We start from the raw sequence: 22297 nt of genomic DNA on the forward strand, positions 1-22297 counted from the left end.
ACTTCTCTATGACAGCCGGCTGCCATCGTACTATCTCCCCCAAAAAATATTTTTTCAGAGATTTCTAGCTAAAAATGTTATTTCAACTCATTCATTTGGGTTTTTGCTAGCAATTCGCCCCCCACTATCACACTATAACCACGCTAAGACACCCCTCTGTCATCGCCCCATCTCCCCCAAATACTTTTCAGCCATTTCTAGTTAAAAATTTTATTTCAACTCATTCATTCGGGTTTTTTCGCAAGCAATTTGCCCCCCACTATCACACTATAACTACGCTAAGACATCCTTCTGCCGTCAACCCATCCCCCCAAAACACTTTTCAGCCATTTTTCGTTAAAAATTTTATTTTCAAGTCATCCACTCGGGTTTTTTTGCAAGCAATATGCCCCAAACTATCTCACTATAACTACTCTATGACAGCCGGCTGCCATCGCACTATCTACCCAGAAAAATATTTTTTCAGAGATTTCTAGTTAAAAATGTTATTTCAATTCATTCATTTGGATTTTTTGCTAGCCATTCGCCCCCCACTATCACACTATAACTACGCTAAGACACCCCTCTTTCATCGACCCATCTCCCCCAAAACACTTTTCAGCCATTTATATTTAAAATTTTTATATCATCTCCTTCATTTGGGTTTTTCGCTAGCAATTCGCCCCCCCCCACTTTCCCACTATAACTACGCTAAGACATCCTTCTGTCATCAACCCATCTCCCCCAAAACACTTTTCAGCCATTTCTCGTTAAAATATTTTATTTTCAAGTCATCCACTCGGGATTTTTTGTAAGCAATACACCCCCAAACTCTCACAATATAACTAATCTATGACAGCCGGCAGCCATCATACTATCTCCCCCCAAAAGTATTTCTTCACAGCTCTCTATTTAATAATGGTCTTTCCTCTCATTCATTTGGATTTTTCGCTAACAATTCGCCCCCCACGCTCAATCTATAACTACGCTAAGACATCCTTCTGCCATCAACCAATCTCCCCCAAAACACTTTTCAGCCATTTCTCGTTAAAAATTTTTTTTTTCAAGTCATCCACTCGGGTTTTTTTTAAGCAATATGCCCCCACACTCTTAAACTATAACTGCTCTATGAAAGCCGGCTGCCATCGCACTATTTCCCCCAAAAATATAGTTTCACAGATCTATTGTTAAAATTTCTTTTTAAGGTCATTATTTCGTGTTTTTCACTAAAAATTCACCTCCCACGTTCCCACAATAACAACGCTAAGACACCCCTCTGTCATAGCCTCATCTCCCCCAAAATACTTTTCAGCCATTTATAGTTAAAATTTTTATTTAAACTCATTCATTCGGGTATTTTCGCAAGCAATTCGGCCCCCACGATTACACTATAAATACGCTAAGACACCCGCCTGCCATCGACCCATCCCCCCTAAAACACTTTTCAGCCATTTTTCGTGAAAAAATTTATTTTCAAGTCATCCACTCGGGTTTTTTTGTAAGCTCGACACTACCTAGTCTATTGGACATCCTTCTGCCATCAAGCCATCTCCCCACAAAACACTTTTCAGCCATTTCTCATTAAAAATTTTATTTTGAAGTCATCCACTCGGGTTTTTTGTAAGCAATACGCCCCCAAACTATCACACTATAACTACTCTATGACAGCCGGCTGCCATCGCACTATCTCCCCCCAAAAATATTTTTTTTGGGTTTCAATAACTAAAAATGTTATTTCAACTCATTCTTTTGGGTTTTTCACTTGCAATTCGCCCCCACTATCACATTATAGCAACTCTAAGACACCCCTCTGTCATAGACCCATCTCCCCCAAAATACTTTTCAGCCATTTTTAGTTAAAACTTTTATTTCAACTCATTCATTCGGGTTTTTTCGCAAGCAATTCGCCCCCTACTATCACACTATAACTACGCTAAGACATCCTTTTGCCGTCAACCCATCTCCCCCAAAACTCTTTTCAGCCATTTTCGTTAAAAATTTTATGTTCAAGTCATCCACTCGGGTTTTTTGTAAGCAATATGCCCCCAAACTATCACACTATAACTACTCTATGACAGCCGGCTGCCATCGCACTATCTCCCCCCAAAAATATTTTTTCAGAGATTTCTAATTAAAAATGCTATTTAAACTCATTCATTTGGGTTTTTCGCTAGCAATTCACCCCCACTATCACACTATAACAGCGCTAAGACACCCCTCTTTCATCAACCCATCTCCCCCAAAACACTTTTCAGCCATTTCTAGTTAAAAATTTTATTTCAACTCATTCATTTGGGTTTTTCGCTAGCAATTCTCCCCCCACTTTCACACTATAACTACGCTAAGACACCCCTCTGTCATTGACCCATCTCCCCAAAAACACTTTTCAGGCATTTCTAGTGAAAATTTTTATTTCAACTCATTCATTTGGGTTTTTTGCTAGAAATTCGCCCCCCACTATCACACGATAACTACGCTAAGACATCCTTCTGCCATCAACCCGTCTCCCCCAAAACCCTTTTCAGCCATTTCTCGTTAAAAATTTTATTTTCAAGTCATCCACTCGGGTTTTTTTTTTTAAAGCAATACGCCCCCAAAATATCAAACTATAACTACTCTATGACAGCCGGCTGCCATCGCACTATCTCCCCCCAAAAATATTTTTTTCAGAGATTTCTAGTTAAAAATGTTATTTCAACTCATTCATTTGGGGTTTTCGCTATCAATTCGCCCCCCCACTATCACACTATAACTACGCTAAGACACCCTTCTATGATCGACCCATCTCCCCCAAAACACTTTTCAGCCATTTCTAGTTAAAAATTTTATTTCAACTCATTCATTTGGGTTTTTCGCTAGCAATTCGCCCCCACTATCACACTATAACTACGCTAAGACACCCCTCTGGCATCGACCCATCTCCCCCAAAACACTTTTCAGCCATTTATCGTTAAAACTTTTATTTTCAAGTCATCCACTCGGTTTTTTTGTAAGCACTACGCCCCCAAACTCTTACACTATAACTACTCTATGACAGCCGGCTGCCATCGCACTATCTCCCCCAAAAAATATTTTTTCAGATATTTCTAGTTAAAAATTTTTTTTCAACTCATTAATTTGTGGATTTCGCTAGCGATTCACCCCCCACTCTCCCACTCTAACTACGCTAAGACACACCTCTGACATCTACCCATCTCCCCCAAAACACATTTCAGCCATTTCTAGTTAAAAATTTTATTTCAACTCATTCATATGGGTTTTTCGCTAGCAAATCGCCCCCCACTATCAAACTATAACAACTCTAAGACATCCTTCTGCCATCAACCATTATCCTCCAAAACACTTTTCAGCCATTTCTCGTTAAAAATTTTATTTTCAAGTCATCCACTCGGGTTTTCTGTAAGCAATACGCCCCCAAACTATTACACTATAACTACTCTGTGACAGCCGGCTGCCATCGCACTATCTCCCCCCAAAAATATTTTTTCAGTGATTTCCAGTTAAAAATGTCTTTTCAACTCATTCATTTGGGTTTTTCGCTAGCATTTCACCCCCCACTTTCGCACTCTAACTACGCTCAGACCCCCTTCTTACAGTGACCCATCTCCCCACAAACACTTTTCAGCCATTTCTCGTTAAATTCAACTCATTCATTTGGATTTTTCGCTAGCAATTCGCCCCCCACTATCACACTATAACTACGCTAACACATCCTTCTGCCATCAACCCATCTCCCCCAAAACACTTTTCAGCCATTTCTCGTTGAAAATTTTATTTTCAAGTCATCCACTCGGGTTTTTTTGTAAGTAGTACGCGCCCAAACTATCACACTATAACTACTCTATGACAGCCGGCTGCCATCGCACAATATACCCCCAAAAGTATTTTTTCACAGATCTCTAGTTAAAAATGTTATTTCAACTCATTCTTTTGGATTTTTCGCTAGCCATTCGCCCCCCACTATCACACTATAACTACGCTAACACATCCTTCTGCCATCAACCCATCTCCCCCAAAACACTTTTCAGCCATTTCTCGCTAAAAATTATACTTTCAAGTCATCCACTCGGGTTTTTTTGTTAGTATTACGCCCCCAAACTATCACACTATAACTACTCTATGACAGCCGTCTGCCCTCGCACTATCTCCCCCCAAAAATACTTTTTCAGTGATTTCTAGTTAAAAATGTTATTTCAACTCATTCATTTGGGTTTTTCGCTAGCAATTCATCCCCACCCCCACTATCACACTATAACTACGCTAACACACCCCTCTGTCATCGAACCATCTCGCCCAAAACACTTTTCAGGAATTGTTAGTTAAAAATTTTATTTCAACTCATTCACTTGGGTTTTTCGCTAACAATTCGCCCCCCACTATCACGCTATGACTATGCTAAGACATCCTTCTACCATCAACCCATCTCCCCCAAAACACTTTTCAGTCATTTCTCGCTAAAACTTTTATTTTCAAGTCATCCACTCGCGTTTTTTTGTAAGCAATACGCCCCCAAACTATCACACTATAACTACTCTATGACAGCCGGCTGCCATCGCACTATCTCCCCCCAAAAATATTTTTTCAGAGATTTCTAGTTAAAAATGTTATATCAACTCATTCATTTGGGTTTTTCGTTAGCAATTTGCCCCCCACTATTACACTATGACTACGCTAAGACAACCCTCTGGCATCGACCCATCCCCCCTAAAAAAAACAATTTTCAGCCATTTCTAGTTAAAAATTCTATTTCAACTCATTCATTCGGGTTTTTTCGCAAGCAATTCGGCCCACAGTACAGCACTATAAGTACTCTAAGACACCCCGCTGCCATCACCCCACCACTTATGTATTATGCAGAACACATCGAAGAAGTAAAGCTATCCATTATTAAAATTTTTTTTTTGCCTTCTACATCTTTCTTAGTATCTACTTTTTAGTATACTATGACGGTTAACTCTTTTTTCAATTGACAACACTGTCCAAACGCCACCTTTGTATTATAAAAACCACATCGAAGCAGTAAATCTAGATCAAGTACTAATACCAGTATATCATCGTTAAACATTTCTATTGAATGATATTGTTCCAAATTTATAATAAATAAGCTATGAGTTAACAACCCCGAGGGGTAAGCTTAACTGATAATCACCAATTCGCAAATTCTATACTTGTAATTTATGCCCTGGGGGCATATAAGGTGTTTATAGAAAGCGTTGTCGTAGAAACTCAAAAAGGGCTCATTCGATTGGAAATAGATAGGCCTAGTGCCCTGTTTAATAGTCGAAAGTGATTGGAAGGCTTGATATTTTATAGTAAAGTTCGATGTGGGTACAATGTATTATTTTTTTTTGTTTTTTTAGACCAGGGCACTTAATATCGAAGGATTTGTCGTAGGAATACGATCCAATTCGCAAATGTTATCTAGCTCTGTTTTTTCCCTATTATTCAATTAATATCGTTCGTATAGTCCAGTTCGCAAATGCTAGACCCTTTTTTTTCTCCACCTTCCTAGGATCCAATTCGCAAATGCTATCTACCGATACATTAATAACGAACTATTCTTGATTAAAGGCAATTGTCCAAAAAAAATCAGAAACCAGTCTTGATAGCACAAACTGCAAAGAAATGGAATTGTGGATAATGCATGGGTGATAGACAGCTTTTCCTATAAAATCATTCCTAAATACGCAATTTGACAATTTCTAGTTTTCGATTAAAAATAAAAATTATACTCTCAAAACGTATTGCAATGTGCACGTCAAACTGTAGTGTATACCATGTGAGAGGATGCTCACTCTCTTTGTAAAGGTTTAGAGCATCAAGCAAATAGTATGGGAATTCCTAGGGCATCTATAGAAGTATAAGGTACTACTCTACTTTTGTCATCCTCAAAGACCTAATTTCCAGAACTTTCTACTATGTTGAACAAAATGGGTATCTGAAAATTTTGATTAGATGTGTTTGGGGGAATGGTGGGCGCGAGAGGGGGGTTAGTTACCCTCCAATCACTTTTGACTATTAAAAAGGGCACTATCCCTCTGAAATTACCAACTGAATCAGCCCCTTTTGAAGTATTTACGACAACACTATCTATAAAATCCTTATATGCCCCTAGGGCATAACTTGTAACCTTTGCCCTGGGGTCTCTGGGGGATTTGTCAACCTTTAATACATAATTTCCAGAACTTTCAACTACGTTTAACAAAATGGCTATCTATAAACTTTGATTGAATGTGTTTGGGGAAATGGTGGTTCAATTTGCAATCAAATGAGGCCTTTTTGAAACTTCTACAACAACTTTCTATACAAACCTTATATGCCCCCTGGGCATAACTTACAACCTTGCACTGAGGGCTCTAAGGGGGTTATCATCCTAAAAGACCTAATTTGCAGAACTTTCAACTGCGTTGAACAAAATGGATATCTCAAAATTTTGATTAGATGTGTTTGGGGAAATCGTGGGCTCGAGAGGGGGATTAGCTGCCCTTAATGACTTTTGAATATTAAAAATGGCACTAGCCCTTTCAATTTCCAATTGAATTAGCCCTTTTTGAAGTTTCTACAACATAGCCTTCTATAAGAACCTTATATGCCCCCAGTAGAGATACTTACTTACATACTAAACTAACAAGTGACCTACTTTCGGGAGTGGCGCAACATGCTCAGTGAATATGACCAGGACATGATCATTGACCTCAATTGAATTACCTTGAATTTATGTAACAGGATGCTATTGAAATCAAAGTATTGTGTTATCAGTGATGTCACAATTCCGCATCGAGACACTGGTTATATTGTTTTCATAGACTTAGCCTTAACAGTACTAGTATCACAGTAGTTTGGATAGTAGTAGTAGAAGTAATTGCAGTGTTAGTGTTGTATAAGTAGTACTAGTAACAGTAGTAGCATGTACATCCTGCCTTTTGGTCAGTTGAACATCTCTTTCATGATGCCCCGGAAGTTTAACCTTGACATGGTAAGCTGTTCCAAAAACATTGCTGACGTGCCCTTTTCAACTTAATAGTCTAAGCCTTACAAGTTGTCACAATTGAAGCAGTTGTGGGAGTAGTTTACTAGCAGCAGTAGTATTAGTAAAAGTAGCAGTGATAATAGCATTAGCAGTGACATGCATATATTGCCTATCTGGCAATTGATCTTTCCCTTTAAGTATTCTCTGAAAGTTCCAACTTAATACCTAAATCCATTCTTGATATACGCCGTTTTTACGATCTGCGTGCACATAGTGTGTTTTGATTTAGTTCAAATTCCCCCTCAATATTCTGTCAAACTTTCGCCTTATACACGTAGCCTTAATTGTACTAGTATCATAGTAGAGGTGGTATTTGTAGGAACAGTAATCACAATGATAGTGTATTATAATTAGTAGTAGTAACAGTAGCAGCAGTGTTAATAGCAGTAGTAGGAGGTACATTTTGCCTTTTGGTCAGCTGAACATCCCACTCATGATGCCCCAGAAGTTTCCTCAGTATCAGCAAAAATATTGCTGATACGCCCGTATCAGCAATCTATATGCCATATTGTGTTTTGATTTAATTCAACTTTCGCCTCAACGTTTCCACAGATGTTTATTTCAATATCTTCAATCTTATTAGTACTCGCTACAGAAGTAGTAGTTTTAGTGATAGTAGTGGTAGTAGTAATAGTAGTTGTGGTAGCAGTAGAAGCAGTGGTAGTTGTAGTTGTAGTAGCTCGCAAATATTGACTTTTTGGTCAATTGATCATCTCCCTCATGATTTCCTGAAAGTTCCAAATTAATATACTCAGTCAATCCCGAGTTAAGCCCTTTTGACTCAACTTATATACACATAACTTCTTTTTTATTTAGTTCAGCACTCCCCTCAACATTCCCCGAAAGGCTCACCTGAATGCCCTTCGTATTTTGGGAAAGCAGAAGTCAAACATACATACCTTTCTCAATAACATACTATATGTATTAATAAAAAAAACTTTCCGAAAAATATGTTTTTCAAAGAAATTTAAAGGACTTTTTAAACTTAATATCTAAAGATACAAATACATTTTTAATTTCAAACTGAAAACGACCAGAAATAACAATTAAAGAATAAATGAAACCCAAAACGAAGAGAAATTAAATAAGCAATCATAGCAAAAACATACAACAAGTAATAATATAAATGAATAAATAGATCTTAAAGCGAGTAATGCCTAGATTGAATATGAATATCAAGCTGAAAATGAAAAAAAATATCTTCTTATTGAAGTATAAATGAAACTTAAAACGGACAGAAATTAAATAAACAATCAATGCAAACAAACATACAATAGATATGAATGTAAATTAATAAATAAATCTTAAAACGAGTTAAACTTAAATTGAATACTCAAATCAAGCTTGAAACGAACAAAAATCACCACAAACAAGAGTTTGGGTATGACCTTCTCTCACTGTAAAAGTCTAAAACCTACTGCGTCATTGGCACTTTACTGAAAACCAATTTTATTACACATATTTTCATTTGTACTTAATATTGAAAATAAACATTAAAATTATAGTAATATTTTGAACTGATTAGCTTTCAGCAATTAATACCATTATAAATCAAATAATTAGTTTAATTTATTAGTTCTTTCTAAAGCTGTACAAGACGAATTAAATTTCACTACAAATAAGAGTTTGGATACTGCCCCTTCCTTAACTGTAAATAAAAACCAAAAGCCTACTGCGTCATTGGCACTTAATTGAAATGAATTATATTACAAATATTTTTTTCCACTTCTTACAGTATCGGAAATAAAAATACAATTACAATGAAATAAATTCATAAACTGATGGATCTTTCAACAATTAATATAATTATTCATCAAATATTCAGTTTGAAGACTTTCCAAGACTGTTCAAGACGCATATAGTTTTCAGTAAAGCGCCAATGACGCAGTAGGTTTTAGACTTTTACAGTGAGAGAAGGAGGTCATACCCAAACTCTTGTTTGTGGTGATTTTAGTTCGTTTCAAGATTTATGATTTGATTTGCGATTCGCGTATTCAATTTAAGTTTCACTCGTTTTAAGATTTATTTATTAATTTACATTAACATCTATTTTATGTTTGTTTGCATTGATTGTTTATTTAATTTCTGTTCGTTTTAAGTTACATTTATACTTCAATAGGAAGGTATTTTTTTTTCATTTTAAGCTTGATATTCATGTTCAATCTAAGCATTACTCGCTTTAAGATCTATTTATTCATTTATATTATTACTTGTTGTGTGTTTTTGCTATGATTGCTTATTTAATTCTTGTTCGTTTTGGGTTTCATTTATTCTTTAATAGTAATTTCTGGTCGTTTTGAGTTTGAATTTTTAAAAGGTATTTGTATCTGCTGAGATTAAGTTTAAAATGGCCTTTACTTTTCTTTGAAAAACTTATTTTTAGGAGTTTTTTTTTAAATTAATTTTTGTTCGTTTTTGATTGCAAAAAATTTCAAGTTTTTTAAAAATTCCTTATTTCAAAATCAAACTTAAAAAAAAATCTAATATTCATCGACGTATCAAAACTGAAATCAAAGTAATAATATCAAAGTGAAAAAATGGGTTTGTGTCAACCCCGGAGTTTTTATTATCTGATGTTTAAACTATTTTTAACAAAATTGCAATCTCAAAATTTTATAGGACTAGTTTAGGGAGGTGGGCTATTTGCCATCCAATCTTTTTGGTCACTTAAAAGGGGCACTTACAAATTTCAAATGAGCTATTACAAACCTCTTATGATTGTCTGGCCACCCCCTAGCCCTGCTAGAAAAAAAGAAAAAAATGGAGACAGATCAGTGCTACCCATGCAAAAAAGTCATTTTTCTTGGTGTTCAAGATGGGGTACTGTAATTATTCTAAACAAGGTTTTGGACCATGCTGATTCCAATGGTGCAGTTTTATTTCGATTTGACGCCATTTTCAAGGGGTTTCAGGCTCTTTTTCGAAATCACCATAATTTTATTTTCGCAATGAACTTTTACTTCTAAGATTAACCGAAACAATAGTCACTATTCCTGATTCAGTGTCAGATGGCATTTTTTCTCACTAGACAGTTTTTTTGAAAACACGTTTTTCAACTTTTGATTACTATGGGCTGTGGTTCGCTCTTTACTAGGTTGCAGCTACCGCTGCAACCATGAAAATACCCATTTCGCTTACTCGCATAGTAAGTTAGGATAACATTCTCTTTCATAAGATTATCATTTGCAATGATGCGAAAATACTGAGAAAGCAAGAGTTTACACTATCTTGTCAATAGTGACCAACTTCCATTAGTTGAATATTTGTTTTAGTCAACAGCCCAGTTTAAATTTATATACGAGCACTGTAACACAGTATAAATATATATACGAATATTCTTATATATTTATTCTGTGTTCAACATTCATGCTGAAATTATATGGAGAAGGAGGAAGCTGAAGTCAGGAAGAAAAATTTATAATAAAAAATAGGTAAATAATAATAGAAGGTATATTCCTTATAATTTATTTATGGGATTACAAGATGATATATGTATTATTCTTTGGGTAACAACCCCACCCCCCTTCCGATTGGTTGGACATAATATCAGGTTATAAACAAAACTTGCTCTTTTGATATGGGATTATGAACAGCTGATATTGAAAAAATATTTGGAACTGTTAAAATGAGCTAATTATCGGTTATAACCAAGGCTATACCCAAGCATTGAGGAGGGGGTGGGTTAGTTGAGCCGGAATTTTCGAATTTATGCTAGGCCTCTTCCAAGTATCATGATCACTTTTTTACATTATAACCCCCCTCTGAGATTCCTCATATCAATCTTGAGACGTTAAACAAGTTGACCATGCTCCCAAATTGATTATGTTTGCTTCGCTGCATAAGTATCTTATATGTTGTGTCTTAGATCTAGACAAAAGGTAAGTTTTAAGTTAATTCCTAAACGCTTATCTCTTTGAGTTGTTTAGCTATATTTTACTAAATAAAAATATAATCTGCTTGTCTTTTTCTTCCAAGCATTCTAAATTGCATCCAAATCAACGGCAAATTTAAAACAAGGTAAGGCAAACCTTGTCAGAACTTGACCAAATGCACACTATGCATAATATACACGTGATTTGCTTCATTCCTCCACATTCTCGAGGATTTTTTTTTTTTTAAGGTGAAAGAATATCAATTTAATAGTCTGTTTTCATTTTTCTTGCGTAAAAACAAAGTGTCATTCAAAATTGCTCGGGAAAAAAGGCAAAATTACACGAGAACCAATTTTACTCTTTCTCTGTTGCATAGTTGTTTATCTGCAAAAGCAAAAAAAAAGTTCCAATTCATTAATATCTAGAAAGGTGGAGGGTGGTTTTCAATTTTTTTAATTAAGATACTAAAAGGTACCTTTTAGAATTTGGTTGGAGGCTTTTTAATGAGATTACAAAAACATATTTTTCAAATTATACAGACAACAACCCCCCCCCCCCTTTAAGTGCCACTCTTGATAGTGAAATAAAGGCGCCTGCCTTGAAAAGATACTTTCCTATAAAAAGTTACGAAAAAATTACGATTTTAAGGGCTTGGACATTACGAAATTATTTGGTTTGGTGGCAACTCTGAAGCCAAAACATAAACGGCAATAGCTCGCTACGGAGATTGTACTCGATTGTACCTAGTCATAGATTTTGTTAATAGGGGGCGATTTTATGCGTAGTTTCGTAAATACGCTGTTTTGTCCCACGGATAAGGAATCAAGTTAGTTTCTAGGGTGGCTCTTCCTTCCTTTTAAATGGGGGGGGATGGTAAGGGTACTCGTAATTTATTTGAGAAAAGGGGGTAAAAAAATGGTCTTCGTGAAACAGTATACGCTATGGCGAGGGTCTTTGGCTAATCGAATTTCTCAGTGGTAATTCATTTACAAAACGAAATACATTTCATTTTTGAGAAATTAATATCCACAGAATTTTCTAAATGCATACAATCGCCTTAGCATATTTTCCGTCAGCTAATATTACCTCTTGAGACAATTTTATAATGTGCTGCTTTCTCCTGAAGGTCACCGTCAACTTCAACGATAAATTGGAATTTGTGACAATATCTATTTTCTGATACATAGTCTGAAAAGCCAGCATTAATGATCAATTTTATCAGAAAACCACTTATATAAGTAGAAATTAAAACGAAGTGTTAAAAACGATTTTGGTACTTATCGGTTAGCTGGAACACACACGAGAAGTGACGTTTGGTTAATGCTAATGAATTAAGACAAAATACGATGAAAATACAATATTTTAGAAACAAATTTGGGCTATATATTTGCACACTAGGGGGGGGGGGGGGTTTGTTGGTAAAGCATAGCATATATTAACTACGTAACCTAACCTAGGTACCTTTTTTGCCCCTTCCACCACAAAAAACATATATATTAGCAGGATGAGGGATTTTCGTTGTGAAAAAAATTATAAGTTTATATAATAGTAATAAGTATATGATAGTTTAGAAACAAATTCCGGCTATATATTTGCACATCAGGGGAGTGGGGGTAAAGAATAGCATGTAGTAAATACGTAACGTAATCTAGGTACCTTTTCCTCCCTAAACCCCAAAAAACTAAAGTTTTAAAATTTTAGATATTATGACGTGTCGATGTTGACTGTCGACGTTCTGACGGGTAGCTATTGGGGCTGTCGATGAACTGACGTGTCAATTTTATGACTGTCGATGTTGTGACGGTTAGTGGTTCTGACGGATTTTCTGTCGATGTTATTACCGATTTTGTCGATGTCCTGACGTTAGTGCTCCTGGCGGTTAGATGTTATGACGCCTTCCGGCATTACATTATAATTTCGGATTACCTGTTGGCCGATAAGTGTCACCGGCATTTATGAATTATAACTAACTAAACTCGCCATACTGGCATAAATGCTGTCCATAAATGACAAGTTGTGAATAGTCAATCAGAAAGTTGTCATTTTGATAGATGTAATGATTAATAAGATCTAAAACGTATAAAAAAAGAAAACCGCTCCTCTGATATATGTGCAGGCGTGTATACAAGGGATTTATTTTGGGATAGGGGGCACATTATTGAATGAACGCACAAATAGGCGAAGTTATAAAACTTTAAGAACAACAGAATATGTATCAAATTTTCTAAATGAAGGGGGTCGGAAGGACCTCCTTTCTACGAACGTACTTCTATGTATGCATGAAAAAAAGCTGAAGTGTGGATAGAAGTGTGTTAACAGTGTATAAACTACCTGGATTCACCTAAGTCATAAAATACAACATGTTTAAATATAAACTCATCTAAATTCATCTAAACAATCAATCATCTAAACTCATCCAACAATGTTCAAATATGAACTCATCTAAATCCGAAATCCTAAGTGGATTTACGATTACCTACCAGTTGGCATATCTAAATATCCCACGGATCTCTAATTCCTTTTGTAGAATTTGGGATACATTCAACGACACTTCTGGTGTTCCCCTTCCAACAGTTACTAGAATACCTCGTCTCTTTAAGCACTGGAAAAAAAGAATGACGTAAATCAGTTGGGATTGCATTGTCTACTAATAAAGGAAACTGCATGTACATGGTGCTGCTTTCTCAAATTCTAAATTCTTTACGTTTTCCATCTGTTTACTTTAAAAAGAAAATTTTAAATTACAAGAAATCGAGCGAGCTTAGACAAGATTTCGATTTCGATAGATAAACTGAAACATGCTTAGACAAGATTTCGATAAACTGAAACATGCTGAGATACCTACTGTCGGGGGAGGGGGATAAAAGGCTGAAGGCTCTTTGTATAGCAGGCATGAAGAACTGTTGTTTAACAATTTTGTTCAAACGTTAGTAGGCCATGAAAGCGACGATTTACTAGAAGCTTTCATTCTTCCTAAACTCAGAACAATGGTTTGTTTTGTCTCTACTTTCGACGAATTCAGGAATCCATTTTATCAACTGGCTAAAAACCCAGATGGAACCTGATTTCATCGATCATGTTCAGCTTGTTATCTGTTAGAACCGCTCACATCAGCAGTGCCGTAGTGGAGCTAAAATTTCTATACGAGTAGGCATCTGAATGTAATATTTTATAGTACAAGGAGAAACATTTAATTGCCTCAAAGTATTGAATGCATTTAGTGTTTAATATACTATAAGGAGGCTAAAGGTTAAGTTCTACTTAAATAAATGAAATTGAATAAGTAAAATTTGAATAGTGCAATTTTTATTTTACTGGATATCTGGAAAAGAGAATATTTGTAATATAATTCGCTTTCAGTGAAGCACCAATGACGCAGTAGGCTTTAGGTTTTTACAGTTAGGGAAAAAGTCAGTACCCATACTCTTGTTTGCAGTGATTTTTGTTCGTTTCAATCTTGATTCGCATATTTAATTAAAGCTTTATTCGTTTTAAGAATTCGCATTTACTGAAAAATATAAATGTTTTTACTTTTATAACTTTAATAAATCAAATAATATTTACATTTTGATTACTAAATATCAGAATATGCATATTAAACTGACAATGCACATTCATTTGTGTTTTTTTCAGTAAAGTGCAAATTATGTCCTGACCTTGAGAAGGCATAGGGGTTTTGAGCCCTACTCATGTTAATTTCTGCTCGTTTGGACTTTGACTCGATTATTTATTGTAATTTCTGTTCGTTTTGGGTTTCATTTATTTATCGATGCTGATTTGTAGTAGTTTCACACTTGGTAGAATATTTGATTTTATTTTTGCTTATTCTTGGTTTAATGGAGGTTTGGTTTCTTTGAAAAACATAGTTTGTGGAAACAGTTTTTTGAAAATTAATTTCTGTTCGTTTTATATTAACATAGTGACTATAGTGACATAGTGACCAATTAGAGAGTCATAGTTACTCCCGCCATTTACCCATGCCGCAGCCATTTAAACGTTTGCCTCTCAATTATTTCGACTATCTGTCTTGGCTGTTCTCTTTCTACAATTGGCCATGTCTTGATGCAACCTACTGCAAAATATTCAATTTAATTTGAACTTCAATTTAATTGAAGTTCTGATTTGTGGTAGTTTCACGCTTGGTAGATTATTTGATTTGATTTTTGCTCATTTTTGGTTTAATGGAGTTCTTACTTTTCTTTGAAAAACTTATTTTGTGGAAAAAGTTTTTTTAATTAATTTCTGTTGGTTTTAAATTGACATAGTGACTATAGTGACATAGTGACATAGTGACCAATAAGAGAGTCATAGTTACTCCCGCCATTTACCCGTGTCGCAGCCATTTAAACATTTGCCTCTCAATTATTTCGACCATCTGTCTTGACTTTTCTCTTTCTACAATTGGCCATGTCTTGATGCAACCTACTGCAAAATACCTGATGATACCTGATTCAGGGAAAAGAAAATAATACTTTAAATCTTTTCGTTTTTTAAGACTTTATAGTTTGGCCTGCTATTTGTATGCTGGAGAAAAAGTTTCAGCAATTTTTAACAACACACCCTTTTAAAAATCTGGACACAAATAGTAGTGTTTAATTTAGATTCATACCTCCTCTAGTTGGCCTGAAATAGAAAACTTGATACCATTCACAAAAAAAATCTGTTTAGTTTCTTTGATAGCTTCGATACACCTACGCTATTTTGATTTGGTTAAATTTTAAGAGCAGAAGTAGCTCCGAAAGTTTGAACATAATACCCTCAGTTGTTCTTGGGATACTGCTGAGATGCCTTATTTGGAATTAGTATTAACACAATGCATTTTGATCTAATCTCGAGGCAACATTTATTTTTTGAACATAAAGGCAAATGGGAGGTTGGGCGTGGGAGGCGGATTAGCTGCACTCCAATCACTTTCAACTATTAAAAAGGGCATCACCCCTTTCTGTTTTCAACCGAGTGAGCCCTTTTCGAAGTTCCTACGACAGCTCCTTCGATACGAAGTGCCCTGGTCAAAACAACAACAACAACAACAAAATAACACATTATACCCACATCGACTTTTACTATAAAAATTTCAAGTCTTCCAATCACTTTCGACCATTAAAGAGGGCACTAGGCCTCTCGATTTCCAATCGAATGAGCCATTTTTGAGTTTCTATGACAACGCTTTCTATAAACACCTTATATGCTCCCAAGGCATAAATTACAACCCTCACCCTAAGGGCTGTGAGGGTGGTTGTCATCCCCTGAGACATAATTTCATGAACTTTCAACTACGTTAAACGAAATGACTGTCTCAAAATTTTGATTGGATGTGTTTAGGAAAATGGTGGGCGTGAGAGGGGCGTTTGTCGCTCTCCCATCACTTTAAACTATTAAAAAAGGCACTAGCCTATTCAATTTCCAATCAAATCAGCCCTTTTGAAGTTTATACGACAACACTTTCAATAAAAACCCTATATACCCCCAGGACATAACTTACAACCCTTGCCCTGAGGGCTGGGGTTGTCATCCTCAAAGACCTACAGACCTACTTTCCAGAACTTTCTACTACATTGAACAAAATGGCTATCTGAAAATTTTGATTGGATGTGTTAGGGGGAATGGTGCGCGTGAGAGGGTGGTTAGTTACCCTCCAATCACTTTCGACTATTAAAAAGGGCAATAGCCCTCTCAATTTCTAATTCAATGTGCCCCTTTTGAAGTTTTTGCGACAACTCTATCTATAGAAACCTTATTTGCCCCCAGGGCATAACTTACAACATTTGCCCTGGGGGCTCTGGGGGTTTGTCATCCTTAATTACATAATTTCCAGAACTTTCAACTACGTTGAACAAAATGGCTATCTCTAAACTTTAATTGAATGTGTTAGCGGAAATGGTGGGCGTGAGAGGGGGGTCGATTACTCTCCACTCACTTTCGACTATTAAAAAGGGTAATTTCAATTTCCAAACAAATGAGCCCTTTTTGAATTTTGTACAACAACTTTCTATATAAACCTTATATGCCCCCAGGGCATAACATACAACCCTTGCACTGAGGGCTATCAGGGGGTTATCATCCTAAAAGACCCAATTTCCATAACTTTCGACTACGTTGAACAAAATTGATGTCTCAAAATTTTGACTGGATGTGTTTGGGGAAATGGTGGGCGTTAGAGGGGGGTTAGTTGCCGTTCAATCACTTTCGACTATTAAAATGGCACTAGCTTTTTCAATTTCCAATTGAATGAGCCCTTTTTGTTTTTTTACAACATTGCTTTCTATAAAAACCTTACATGCCCCCAGGGCATAACTTACAACCCTTTCCCTGAGGGTTGTGGGAAGGGGGGGAGGGGGTGTCATCCTTAAAGACCTAAGTTTGAAAACTCTCAACTACGTTGTATAAAAAGGCTATCTCAAAATTTTGATTGGATGTGTTTGGGGAAAAGGTGGGCGTGAGAGAGGGGTTAGTTGCCGTCCAATCACTTTCGACTATTAAAAAGAGCACAAGCCCTTTGAATTTTCAATCAAATGAGCCCTTTTTCAAGTTCCTACGACACAGATTTCAATAAAGATCTAACATGCCCCCAGGGCATAACTTATAATTCTTGCCCTGAAGACTTTGGTGGGAGTGTCCTGCTCAAAGATATAATTTCCTGAACTTTAAACTGCGTGAAACAAAATGGCTATCTCAAAATTTTGATTGGATGTGTGGGGAAAAGGTGGGCGTGAGAGGGGGGTTAGTTGCCCTCAAATCACTGTTGACAGTTAAAAAGGGCACTAGCCCTTTGAATTTCCAATCGAATGAGCCCTTTTCAAGTTCCTACGACAAAGATTTCAATAAAGACCTTACATACCCACAGGGCATAACTTATAACCCTTGCCCTGAAGACTCTGGGGGGAGTGTCCTGTTCAAAGGTATAATTCTCTGAACTTTAAACTGCGTGGAACAAAATAGCTATCTCAAAATTTTGATCGGATGTGTCTGAGGAAAAGGTGGGCGTGAGAGGGGGTGTTAGTTGCCTTCAAATCAATTTCGACTATTGTAAAGGGCACTAGCTACTTCAATATCCAATCAAATGAGCCCTTGTTCAATTTTCTACGACAACGCTTTCTATAAAAAACCTTTTATGCCCCCCAGGGCTTAACTTACAACCCCTGCCCTGAGGGCTGTGGGGGAGTGTCCTCCTCAGAAATATAATTTATATCTGGAAATCAACTACGCTAAACAAAATGGCTATTTAAAAATTTTGATTGGATGTGTCTGGGGAAAAGGTAGACGTGAGAGGGGGGGGGGTTAGTTGCCTTCAAATCACTTTCGACTATTAAAAAGGGCACTAGAAATTTCAATTTCCAATCGAATGAGCCCTTTTTGAAGTTTCTACGACAACGCGTTCTATAAAAACCTTATATGCCCCCAGGGCATAACTTAAAACCCTTGCCCTGAGGGCTGTGGGGGGGGGTCGCCATCCTCAAAGACCTAATTTCCAAAAATTGAAACTACGTTGAATAAAAAGGCTATCTCAAAATTTTTATTAGATGTGTTTGGGGAAAAGGTGGGCGTGAGGGGGCTAGTTGCCCTCCAATCACTTTGGACTATGAAAAAGAGCACTAGCCCTTTGAATTTCCGATAGAATGAGCCTTTTTTGAAGTTTCTACGACAACGCCTTCTATAAAAACCTTATATACCTCCAGGGCATGACTTAAAACCCTTGCCCTGAAGGCTTTGGGGGGTTGTCATCCTCAAAGACCTAATTTCCAGAACTTAAAACTACGTTGAATAAAAAGGCAATCTAAAAATTTTGAGTGGATGTGTTTGGGGAAAAGGTGGGCGTGAAAGGGGGGCTAGTTGCCGTCCAGTGATAATATTTGTAGGCTATATATATATATATATAATGAGTCGGAGATAATAGACTTGAGACTGGTTGTGCAGGATTTCGACTCTGTTGATAGAAGATGTTGATAGCCAAGTGCTGAAAACCATGTTGTGACAAAGAATGGGTCTAGGATTGCGCAAAGCCTCCATTCATACTGGAGGTCCCAGGGACTTCCTGCTGTCCGGTTCTAAGCCCGCTTAATTGCTTCGGTGTAGACTTGGGAAGACGTGCTGGTCCCCGTCCTGCACTGGTATCCGAGACCATTGCTTTTCCTGAGGCCAAAATAATTTTAATGATTTAAAGAACATGAAAATTGGAACTTGGGATGTTTTAACGTTAAAAAATAAGCATCGTATCGACATTTTGACTGACGAATTCAGACGATTCAAACTGGAATCAGAAACTCATATTCCAAGGCAAGGCCATACCCAAGCGGGGACTTGGGGGGTTTGAACCCCCCCCCCCGCTCCGAAGTGTTTTCTGACTCGTAAAAACAACAAAAATGGATAAAAAAAAATTTATGCGTTTTTGAGTTTTTTTGCCCCCCCCCCCTCCTCCCCCCAAAAAATCAGGACATTAGGTTATAGGAGTAGGGCTCATGATGAATAAGGAAGCTGCTAAGTCTTCTTTAGGCTGGGAAAGTATTAATAATATAAATACTAATCGCTCATTTTATGACTAAAAAGTTCAGGGTATAACACTGTGTGAAGCAAATAGGTAAAGTTACAGGTAGGTACATTTACAGAAGCAAATAGATCGGGTCCCACGTAGAAATATGGGGTTTTCCTTTGGAGATTTTAACACCCAGGTCGGTGTTAAAAGAAAACAGCAATGGCTACAGACTGTTGCAATTTTGTAGGTATAACAATCTAGTTATAAACAATACGGTGTCTGGTTATAAAATGGCCCAGAAGTTAACATGGTATTCACGTGATGGTAAGACAGCAAACCTTATTGATTATGTTATTATAAACGGAAAACTGGTAGGATTAATATAAGATACTAGGGCATATAGGAGTGCTGTTATTGATGTTAAAAGTAAAGATCGCCATCTGGCAGTGTAGGGTTAATTTAATGTCGAAATTTCGGAAGGGTAACTACCTCCCGGGAACCTATGATGTTAGCAGACTTCAGGATGAGAATTTAAGAGAAACTTTTCAGGAACAGTTGAATACTAAACTGGAGAATTTAAAATTTGACAATGTGGAAAATGAATAGAACAATTTTAGGAAAACAATTTGTGGAGTTGCTGATGGTGTCTTAAGGAAGAAAGTTAGGACTGCAGCTAAGAAAATTAGTGAAAAAGGTTTATGTTTAATAGTGACGAGAAGGAGCTTGTACAAGAATCATCGTAGTGATAGATCATATGAAAACAAAAGGAATGTAAAGAAAGTGGAGAAAGCATTAAAAATATGAACCAAGGAGGTGTGAAGTGGAAGCCATGGATAAAATTTCTGAGGATCCTAAAGGTGCAGCTAGACGGCATATTAGTAAAATAATGTACTGGCATGTTAATAAATTGAGAGGGAGTAGTCAATCTGGAGTTGTCCCTATTAAAGATAGGAACGTGGCCACAGTTAGTGATAAGGAAAGAGTTAAAGAGAGTGGGCAGAACATTTTGAGAATGTGCTAAACCGAGATAGAGTTGCAGGAAAAGATATAGAAGCAAATGAAAATGCTTGTAATACCTTGGATGTGAAGGAAGATCTGTTTTGTAGGGAAGCCACATTAGCCACAGCACCTAAATGATTAAAAAATGATAAGGTTCCAGGTACTGATAGTGTGGAAAACGAGTTTCTTAAATATGGTGGCTCTGAGGTTAGAAATAAGTTTCTGAAGATTATGAATATAATTTTTCAAAAAAGGGAAGTACCTAGCGATTTTAGGAAAACCTTATTTAAACCACTGTATAAGAAAGGTTATAAGAGTGAGTGTGGTAATTATCGAGGCATTATTCTGGTCTCTGTAGCTAGCAAATTACATAGTAATATGATATTTTTTAGACTGAGAGATGGTGTAGACAAAGTTGGGGAGGAAAAACAAATGGGGAGGAAAAAATCTCCTGGACTTAGATTATGCTGATGATATAAGCATCTTAGATAAAACTTTTAAAGCTTTTACGAGTTCAGGGTGCTAGAATAGGTTAGAAAATAAATGTTAAGAAGACTAAGTCACTAAGGCTAGGAATAAGTGAAAATGAAAAGGTGACGTGGGCAACGAAAAGATTGATCAGGTGGACAGCTTCACTTACCTTGGCAGTATTATTAGTAAAAACGGTAGTGATTCGGTAAACTTTACGAAGATCGCCCCCTCCCTCCAATGAAATGAACCTCGGGACGCTCCTGAGTATTATTAGTAAAGACGGTGGGAGCACTGAAGATGTTAAAATTAGAATAGCTAAGGCTCAGGGTGTTTTTTTTTTTACAGTTAAAAAATGGTTTGGGACAATAGGAAGATAAGTCTGCAACCCAAGATTAAAATATTGGAAGCTACAGTGATGACAGTGGTCAAATATGGATCGGAAGCATGGGCGCTCCGAAAAGCGGATGAAGATTTGCTAGATGTTTACCATAGAAATCTCCAATGAATTTTTCTCGGTACCCGGCTTACTGATCGTATTTCAAACAGTAGGCTGTACGAAAAGTGTGGTTCACTCCCGCTTTTTATAGCTATAATGAAAGAAAGGTTGAGATGGTTAGGGCATGTTTTGCGGATAAAGTATGACAGATTGCCGAAGATCGTCCTGTTCGGCCAACCGTCTAGGGCTGAAAGTAGATATTCCACAGTTGGGGTGGGAGGATATCATAAAGACATATTTAAAGGAAATGGGAACGTCCTGGGAGGGTATAAAGAGGAGAGGTTTGAATGAATTGGGACGATGCAGGAGCCTGCGTACTTGTGTTGGCCTCAAGCGGCTTGATGCTGTGGTGAGTTGTTAGTAGTAGTAGTATTGAATACTACAAATATTTTGATAACAAATATTAAGTTATCGAAAACACCAGTGCCGTCCCGGAAGTATTACGGTTTCTGCCAATTTTTCATGTGGAGATGTTCTATTTTCCACTTGTTTTGATTTCTGGGAAATAATTTCCACATAGAAGGGGGCATTTCTGGAGTGATCGAGAAACCGATTAGAGATTAAATTCTTATTCAAATAATGGTAAGGAGAATTTTTCGGGCTGAATCGTCCGTAAGTAATTTTACAGGGAGGAGGATTCTCAGCGAGGATGGAACTGTCAGGAGGGAATTTGACGGGGGGAAGGTTTACTTTACGTTGGATGAAATTTCAGTGAAGGAGTTTTCCCCGAGGGAAAGGGCTGCCTCCTCCATATTTGAAGGGTTGCCCCCTCCTTAATACCTTGCTCTTTATGCTAAAGTTTGACTGTTTGTTCCAATTTTTTATGACCGTTTACTGAAACAAAGGGGGATTTTTAATTAGAATAAGAAGCCTTTTTTTAAATGTGCTAACAGCTTTTACGTAAAGAGCAAGGTAATGAGGAGGAGGCAACCCTTCATATACGGAACAAGTCTTCCAAAATTAATATGCAATTTTTTTTA

General features: G+C 36.8%; 1 protein-coding gene across 1 annotated transcript in view; it reads right to left on the reverse strand.

The window, feature by feature from the left end:
- Window positions 1–22297, reverse strand: part of LOC148940014 (sorbitol dehydrogenase-like) — a 185923-nt gene that overhangs the window by 31846 nt on the left and 131780 nt on the right. Inside the window, exon 7 of the mRNA XM_089106249.1 lies at window positions 13362–13483. Coding sequence (XP_088962375.1) covers window positions 13362–13483 — 122 coding nt within the window. The remainder of the gene's footprint in view (window positions 1–13361; window positions 13484–22297) is intronic.

Source organism: Artemia sp. Qi Xiang Cuo, chromosome 20 (genome assembly GCF_049724085.1).
Source record: "Artemia sp. Qi Xiang Cuo chromosome 20, ASM4972408v1, whole genome shotgun sequence".
Lineage (NCBI taxonomy): Eukaryota > Metazoa > Arthropoda > Branchiopoda > Anostraca > Artemiidae > Artemia > Artemia sp. Qi Xiang Cuo.